The 8,780-nt window shown below is 54.5% G+C and overlaps 3 protein-coding genes across 3 annotated transcripts; 2 read left to right on the top strand and 1 right to left on the bottom strand.

Moving 5' to 3' along the window:
• Window positions 1–284: 284 nt before the first annotated feature.
• On the top strand, window positions 285–3,072 carry H257_10700 (hypothetical protein; the record flags this gene model as incomplete). The annotated part of the gene is made up of 6 exons (XM_009837336.1): window positions 285–488; window positions 580–875; window positions 1,574–1,773; window positions 1,906–2,022; window positions 2,070–2,332; window positions 2,929–3,072. 6 exons carry the CDS (start codon window positions 285–287, stop codon window positions 3,070–3,072), a joined length of 1,224 nt encoding a protein of 407 aa, XP_009835638.1.
• A 477-nt stretch (window positions 3,073–3,549) lies between these two features.
• Window positions 3,550–4,885, bottom strand: H257_10699 (hypothetical protein; the record flags this gene model as incomplete). Its single annotated transcript, XM_009837335.1, has 3 exons — window positions 3,550–3,939; window positions 4,041–4,402; window positions 4,552–4,885. 3 exons carry the CDS (start codon window positions 4,883–4,885, stop codon window positions 3,550–3,552), a joined length of 1,086 nt encoding a protein of 361 aa, XP_009835637.1.
• Window positions 4,886–5,039: 154 nt separating this feature from the next.
• Window positions 5,040–8,780, top strand: H257_10698 (hypothetical protein; the record flags this gene model as incomplete). Its single annotated transcript, XM_009837334.1, has 5 exons — window positions 5,040–5,375; window positions 5,446–7,447; window positions 7,500–8,015; window positions 8,156–8,530; window positions 8,590–8,780. 5 exons carry the CDS (start codon window positions 5,040–5,042, stop codon window positions 8,778–8,780), a joined length of 3,420 nt encoding a protein of 1,139 aa, XP_009835636.1.

Here is an 8,780-nt window from a genome sequence, read left to right as displayed (position 1 = left end):
GACTACATTTGATTGGCTGATTCAAGTGCACCATTAAATGGTTCGAGCACCTTAAATTGGTTTTCTACGTTATGGTTGATCTACTCAAAACTGTCCGAGGTTCGATCACTTACGGATAATATCCGGTCTTATGTTTCTGTAGAAGCCGGACAGTTTCTACCCAATCATAGGTCAGCTAAGCAGTCGGTTAATGATCACTAATGGTTTTGCTCTCGACCACACAAGCGTTCCTCGTAAACGCCCCTCCTCAGCGCTACCTCTTTCCTCGTCCCTCTTGACAGGTTATGCGCTTCCTGCCTTCCTCTGTGCGGCCCTTAGTAGGCACTCCGCTCGACGACCTGCGGCCTCTGGTCTACATCTTGTGGAAGGCGGACTTCGAAGCGACGTCCCGGGATGTCGCGGAGTTCTACTCTACATCGGACCACGTTCCTCAGGGCAACCGCTTCAATGCTCTCAACATCAGCAAGATGTATCTCGAGCTCGATCAAGTCGAACACACCGATCCCTAAGTTGTTCCGGGGTTTCAGCCCACCTTTTTGGTATCCGCCATATCTACAAGTCTTCTCTGTCTCTAATCAGACCACAACGTTTCCCTGCGAGATCTTTGGGCGCATCAAGGCCCGTTTCGAATCCATTCCCATGGACAACAACCCCACTGTCTTTGCCAGCTATCTGCGCACTCTCAGGTTCAAGGAAGAGAGTTGTATCGACACTCCGTGGAACTCATCGAAACGCTACCGTATGTCTATGATTTCGCCCTTCTTCAATCCTTTGGATCCGTCGGTGATTTCGTCCGTCGACTATCACAACCATATTTGGAACTACTACACTCTGTGTGCGATGTCCGACACCTTAATTGGTGACAAGGAACTGTGGTAAGTCGTGACGAACTCCGTTGCCACTGCGCGCGCCACCAACGAGTCAGTCATCGTTCTGACGCCTGGAACTCCCTTCGGCGTATTATTACGAACCGCCTCGAACAAGCGTCTTCTCTGGGTGACCACAGCTCTGCCGCTACTATCCAAACACGAATCCAATTTGCCGCCGTCATGCATGCCGTTGCGACCCCTGCGCCTCCAACCGTATAAGTGATTACGCAAGCCGATGACTCCTTCCATGTTCTCAAGCCTTCACTATTCTGAGCTATACTCACCATGATTGTGTCAACAACCCCGACAAGTCCTGCTCCTAGTGTGGCGTTGCCAATCCCACACTTACTGCGTGCCCTACTCTCAAATCGGGATATGCCCGCAACGGGCCCTTCAGCGCCCCAACCCACCGACAGTTTTGCCCAAGGTGTTCCGCCCGGGCTCTGCCTCACTCTGCGATGTGTCTGTATAACCGCCCCACGATCCTACGCTTATTGTAGCAACTACCCTCGCTCACATCACTGTTGACCGGGCGATCTACCCGACCACTTTCAATCTCCTGTGGATGCCGGTGACCTTGACTTTGCTGAAGTCCCCTCCACCGAGGTACTTATTACCGAGTGTTTGCCACTCTACCAACCGCGTCCATTGTTCCAAATTCCTGCGAACCCTACCAAAGTGGATCTTTCACTGTCCCCACCCAGTGCCATCTCGGCCACCCGCAGCGATATTATTACCACGGCGTCGGAAACACCGGTCAAGGTGGTTCTCCAACTCCCACCACGATGTGTGGACGGTGTCGTCCCCACCCCCCATTCCAAGTTGCCGGTGGACAAGGCGTTTTCTCCCTCCATGCGGACCTTCGCTACTGTGAAAGCGACCCCGGTGACCCGCCGCAATCTATGTCGGTGAGTTATCGCCCAACGACTTTCCCGCTCTGCGAGAACCTGGATTGTCGACTCCGGTACCTCTGCTTCCTGCACACCCAACCGAGATTATTTCTCCAACTACGTCCCCTGCACACTGTCTCTTATAGTGGGGAACGGCGCCCAACTTCCCGTCCTTGGATATGGCCCTATTACCATGGCCGTGGATATGTCGTCCCGTGACCAAGTCGACGACATTCGTCCATATACCCTACGCCTCACCATTGGTCTACATTGCCCACAACTAGAGTTAAATCTATTATAGGTTCGCCAGGCTCAGATATGTGCGAAATCACCACCTCTCTTGGTGATGTGCTTGATACACTCAACAACGCCATTAGTCTCTACTCGTTTCCTTGCAAGCCAAAGCTCGAGCCCTCCACGAACCCGCACCGTGGGGAGTGTATCCATCCAGGCCAGATGGCCATGCTCACTGGCATGCTCGGCACCTTCGAGACCGCTCTGTGGACTTTCGCCTCCAACTACAGTGGATTTTCCACTTTTAAGGATCATTTGCACATTTTTGCGTATTCGTCTGTATTGCGCTATGGGCCAATCAGTCATCGACCATATATGGTCCCCAAGCCATCTACCTTCTGCCCCATCACTCCAGACTCTGTCTCCATGAGTGTCGCCCAGGCTATGCTTGGTTGGCACATTATATACTCTAGTCTATGACACCACTACTGTTCCGACCGATTGCCTAACGTGTCTCGTGGCTGACTCCAAACTCTCTGCAATTAGTCTTGCCTGCTTGTGGCACCGCGGTCTCGTCTATCCTGGCGTTGACGCTTTCGAACAAATGACAAAGTCAAATCCCGAACTAATGATCTTCAAGGCCAAGCACCTTCGTGGTCACTTATGTTAAGACTTGTGATTATGCCAAGTCCCAAGCGCAATCCTTTCGACTCAACTGCGGACTTCCGCGCGGCCTCCTACCTTGCCCTCGTACACTCCGACGACTGGGGCCCAAGCCCGATTCTATAGTTGACGCTGCCTACTTTGTCGTATTTACCGATGATAACTCCCGCTTTATGTGGACCTACCCCATGCGATTTCGCAGAGATTTCTATGAGAACTACGAATTATTTCGCACGGACCCGATGCCCATTTTCAAACATGATGTTGGATAGTTGAGCCACTCACAACCAATGGACATCGGCACCCTCCAAAGCGACAACGCCAAAGCGTTCGAGAAACTCGGGCGCATCATCAAACCCAAGTACAACACTCGGGTGGCTTTCTCCACGCCTACTCCCCCCAGCAAAACGCCGTAGACGAACGCCGTATCGGCATTGTCGTGCAGAAACTGTGAGCTATGCTCATTGCAGGGACTCTGCCCAAGTTCCTATGGTCTCTTGCCCTCGACTATGCTATCATGGCTTATCAACATATCCCTTTGGCATCCAACAAAGATGTTTCACCCTACCACGTCGTTTTTAAACTACACCCATCTTTGGGTCACATTAAAACCTTTGGCTGCACCACATTTGTCCACAACCAACGTGCCGCGCAATCCTCCAAGCTCGACCCCCGTGCCGTGAAGACCATGTTTCTGGGAGTCCCACATGATCGCAAGGGTTATTATACCCTCATGCATTTGCACTCTCATCTACTTCCTCTATTCCATAAAAGTGGAGACAATTTTTTGGGCGAAATTTTATATGGAAGTTTGTATAAACAAATGAGTGCCAAAACGCATTTTTATTCAAGTTCAAGAAGTTACGACGAAGGCTTGCATGATATGATGTGCATCACTCTTCATCGTTATCGACCAAGTCAATATCGCGAGCCATCGCGCAAAGGTTATCAATATTTGACATATTGATTGTACCTTCGATCGCGCACGATGCCAACACTCCAGACAGATTATCTACTCGACGCTCAAATTCCTTTCTACTATTCATCTCATCGATGACACTCATAACCTCAGGATCACAAGCCAGCTGAGGATTTTGTGGACCCTGTCTGGCGAGCTTGTCTTTGTGCAAATGGGGCAACTTGTACGCATTGTCGCCACCGATCTTCAACGATTCCTCCAATACCTTTTGAAGCACCATGAACGTCTTGTCCAGCACACGCCCATCCAGATCGTTGAATGCTCCGGTCGCAGCAGACACCAGCTCGTCAATTGTTGTGACAATCTGGAGGTGTTGAAGGCATTGAATGGAGTTGAAAAATCACAGGTCCAAGACGTTGAAGTCTGGACTCATGGCAGGCTGCGCCATGAGTTGAATCATCCAACCGTCTGACCAACCAGCAGCAGCCATGACGGCGTCATCAACTTGAACATGAGACCGTGCGTTGTCTTGTTGGATGTAAATCGACAGGTGCGTCGCCCAGGCCACAGAAGCTTGATGCTTACGTGGTCCACCAGGAATTGGCGGTAAATGGGCTTCGTTACTGTCAGGGGAGTCGTCACCATTGTACCCCGTTCACGGTTCTTGCTTTTGCGCTGCGCCGGAACCATGGACACAAACGGCCACATCCCAATCTTGCCGTTCCACATCGCCTTCTTCCTCGCATCATACCGAACCCGCGCAACCGCCGTCAAGAACATCACTTTGACGATGTGACGTTTGGACGTAAATCGTCGAATCGGTACGTCTTCGTCGTGCCAAAGGTAGTACCGGCGATTGATGAGTGTGACAATGGGTGATCGTCAACGTCGCTCGCGTTAGAGTCGCCGCCATCGCTTGACCCAGCGGAACTTTCATCACATGATGAAGACGTATCACTATCCCCATCGCTATTACCTGATACAATAGAGGCAGCCGCCCCTTCCGCCTGGCGGAGTGCTTTTTCAAGCGCAATGAGCTTGGTTTCGAGTTCTCGATCGTGGCCTTGATGGTCTCGGAGTCCAGGTGATAGAATACATTGTCGAGGCGCTTGTATACATCTTGAAATGTTGTGTCTGTTCGTATAGGCTCGGCCAACGGTGCCCTTGACGTTCGCCCAGATCAGCTCGATGGGCTGCAGCTCGGAGAAGCCTGGCGCGGCATACACGATATGATGACCACGCGCTTGGGCCATCTGCACCACGACCGGGTAGATATGCTCGTCAATGTACTTCTTTAGTCGTGCCCACATCGCTGCCTTTAGGTCGGTTGGTGAGACATCTCTTATGTCATACTTCAGGCACGCCTGGTAGAGGTCGGCCTTCTTCCAGCTTCCTTTGGGTGTATTCCCGAATTTGATCGCTAGTCCGCATCCGGGTATTATCCGGAAGTAAATGACGAACGAAATGAATGGCGGAGGCCTGCCACCAGAGCAGGCGCGACCTCATCCACCGGATGAGACCCCGACGGACGTTCCTGTACGGCCGTTTACCAACCCTAAACACTCGCGGCAAGGCTCCTTGGAGGCGGGCCGCAAACGCAACGCTCGCGCCAAACTCGAGAATCCAGTGACGGTGACCAGGTTTTCACAAAAACCGTCTGCCACCAGGATGCCCGCAGCCGAAGTGGCGGACGCCACACCACCGGAGGATCCCAGTGAAAACATGGACGTCTCCAGCCCAGAAGAACCATCAAACTCTCCAACAATCCCCATCACGCGCACAACAGAGCCCACCCGAGCGGTACCTCCAGCGAGTGAACAGTACTCTCTCTTCCAAGGGCCCATCCTTTGCGGAGAAAGTCAAAACACAGGGAAAACGTCACCCCTCAATGAAACACCGCGACACCCCGCAATTGGCAGCCGACCGTGCAGCACATGCGGAATGCAAAGCATCGTGCTTCGCATGGACCGATTCCAAGCGTCCACCGACCCACCGAGAACTCGACATTTTAAATGCCATCCTTGCGGGCCAGCTGGCATTGGACACTCCCCCCAAGTTTCTCAAACAAATCCTCACGCCTCTGGAAATCGCACTCTTCAGCGACCAAATGAGGCAACAATTTGGATTTCTCCAAGTTCCTATCAAAGCTCTGGCCCGTCTCCCTACAGAAATGACCAGCACATCCCTGGGACGGCTGTTCTTCCCTATGCATGCCAGCACCAACCGCGAGGCGGTTCAGGACTGCGATGCACTCCGCCGCGATATGCACTCGTGCTATATCCACCCCCACGGAAGGAAACTGATCATACAATTCAACTCCAAGCAAAAGGCATCCCTGTGGCGGGATCGACAGATCGCGTTCCTGGGGCACGCCTCATGGCTGCGCCACTACCGGCGCCCAGAAGATGCGACCTCCCACCTCGACACCGAAGAAACCCAGAAGTGCACGGCGTACAGTTTCCGCCTGCTCAATATCCCCGCCCACATCAAGGCACTCCAGGTCATCCATCTCCTCCAACAACTCGAGGTGGTGGTCACCAGCATGGAGATCGCCCAACATATGGGCAGCGGAGAACTCGATGCCAACAGCTATCTGGTGGTTACCAACTCGGGCAAAGTACCACCCCAACTCGTCGGCAAATCTCGCATTAGTATCGGTACTACCACGGTCCAGCTCCATCACTTCCAAGACTACGGAAACATGCCGTGCCATGGGTGCGCAGCGTTAGACCATCAGGCGGAGAAATGCCCCAAGACGGCGTTCCAGACCGAACGGGTCATTACATTGTCCCCAACACTCTGGGCCGATCCCACCAATACTGAAATCACCACTAGACCCACGTTCCTCGAATGGCGATCCCAGATCGACCACCATAGCCCCTCGCACCCCATTAGCACTCCCGACGATGAACCAAATGACACGCACACGGTGGCCACCCGGGTGCCATTGCAACTGACCACCCCACCAACGAAACCACATCCATCCACCGAAGTTGATGCTGGATCCCAGAGCAGGGCGTTGAACCACGGGACACAAACATCACAACCAGCGGCGAACCCCACCAACGGCATACCCCCACCCCTAGACGCCGCAAAGCCCGCCTCATCCATGCCGCATCACCCCGCCGGCACTGGATCGGCCCCACCAGACCCGTCGCAGTGGCCGCCGTACCCCGACAACCCTGCCCATCTGCACAACGCACGGCAACATGAACTTGAACGTGATTACCCCCCAGAAGCTGACGCCGCGGCACGGATGCATCTAGGCACTGGGCTTGCTGACCACGTAGAGTGGAGAACCCCACCCCTCACCCCAATCTCCCCCACCACAAGGCAATCCACAGTCGCCAGTCACATCCATATGACCGACGCCGCGACGGACATGCCGTGGATGGACACGGAGCGGGACCCCCTCCACTCCAGACTAACTAAAACAGACGATGCAACATCACCCATTTCGGACATACCCGAACAACTCTCACCCCCCCGCACGAGCCAGCAAACCCCAGAAGATCACTCCCCCGCCGCCTCCCCAGAGGGCATGCGATCGACACCGACAAGCCCAACCCCATCCGAGGTGGACATGGACACCTCCGAGCCGGATGAAGAGCCGTGCGTACAACGCCTAGTCTCCACCACCCTCCCCCCCACCGGACGCAGCGCCACAGACGAACACAACGACGCGGTACCACACCTCCCGGCCGCTGGCGCCCAACCCACCATCACTGCAGAAGAGGTCTTTCAAGCGAGGGTCCAGACGACGGTCAGCCCCTCCATAGTTACCGGGAGCATTGCCAGTATGATGACCCCAGCCCCAGAGACCATAGACCTGTCGGACTTACCAGCGCCCCAGGCATCCCCAGATGGACTTTGTCCGAAAGGGCACACTCCAGAGTTTACTAGAGCACCACCCCTGGCAGGTAGGCATCGTGGCCGCACTGGGTCAATGCTGTGTGCTGGCACTATACTGCGCCAAACACGGACACGCATGGTCCGGGCGGTCGCACCACGATGTTCGCATTATTGAAGCCATCAAAGACCTCAAGACGGCGATACGCGACGTCGTTCAGGCGCACCCGGCCTTTACGGGCCACTACATGCCACGATGGCCCCACCAGCTGGAAGACTCGGCGGTACAGTCTCAAGGGTCCGTCGACGACTACATTCACCAGTTCTTCGCACGCCTCATCGCCGCCCACCCGGCGCAAGGCATCCCCAAACGAGACTGGTGCGGCTACCCTGAGATAGGAGCCGCGGCAGCCGTATGGGGTCATCCAGTTTACGTCCTGCAAGAGCAGCAGGTGGACAACACGTGGTGGCTTTGGCGTGTCGGGTTCACGACGGGGGCCACGGATATCGACAAGGTTCCTATCCCGACGCACCAGTGGGAGGATACTCTAGCCAAGTTCACTCCAACCACGGTCCTCCTGGCTCATAAAGGTGGCAACCATTTTGATCCCATCCATATGACCGCACCCCGATCCGCACCAGCACCTAACTTGACACCCCTTTTACAACCCAGCCGGAAACTACCCACCAAATATGCCAAAGCAGTCACCCAATGGATGTCGAACATAAAGAAGGTCTCACCGGCAGGAAGTTTCCTGCCCCGATCACTACAGTGGCCGAGATTGAACCACTCTTCGCGGACTTTCCCCGGACTGCCCGCGTAATGCTCTTCACCCTTGGGAACCCAGAAACTCTCCTGAGTAAACTACCCTTGCAAGTACTCATGGACTGGGGAGACCACATGCTCCTGGAAATCGTCTACGCCACAATGGACGCCATGCGGGACCTCTACCCCCACAAGGCCCTCCACACTCGCCTCGACAGGTGGAAAGACGCCATCTTTGATGCACCCACCCTGCCACTGGCGATGACCGAGTCCCTTAGCGATACACAGTGGTCCTCTCTCCTCCAAGTCACGGAGATTCCCCTTGCCATCTACGATGGGCGTCTATTCACCTCCCTCTCACCCACACAACGGACTTGGGCATAGTAGGCGTTCTGTTAGATAAGGACGGCATCGAGATTGACGAACTCCCGGACATCCCCACACTGGGAAACCTTCTCACCACGGTCACCCTCGGGGACCTACCGACCATCCTGGACCACTTAAGCAAGGGCAAGTGGGCACTGCTCTGGCCCTGGGTCGAGAAACACCATTTCGCGTGGGGATACTCCTCCAGCGGATACAAGGAGTAG

This window comes from Aphanomyces astaci, assembly GCF_000520075.1.
Source record: "Aphanomyces astaci strain APO3 unplaced genomic scaffold supercont1.29, whole genome shotgun sequence".
NCBI classification, from domain to species: domain Eukaryota; phylum Oomycota; class Saprolegniomycetes; order Saprolegniales; family Verrucalvaceae; genus Aphanomyces; species Aphanomyces astaci.
Note: the sequence above shows the minus strand (reverse complement) of the source record. Positions and strands in the feature narration are given on the sequence as shown.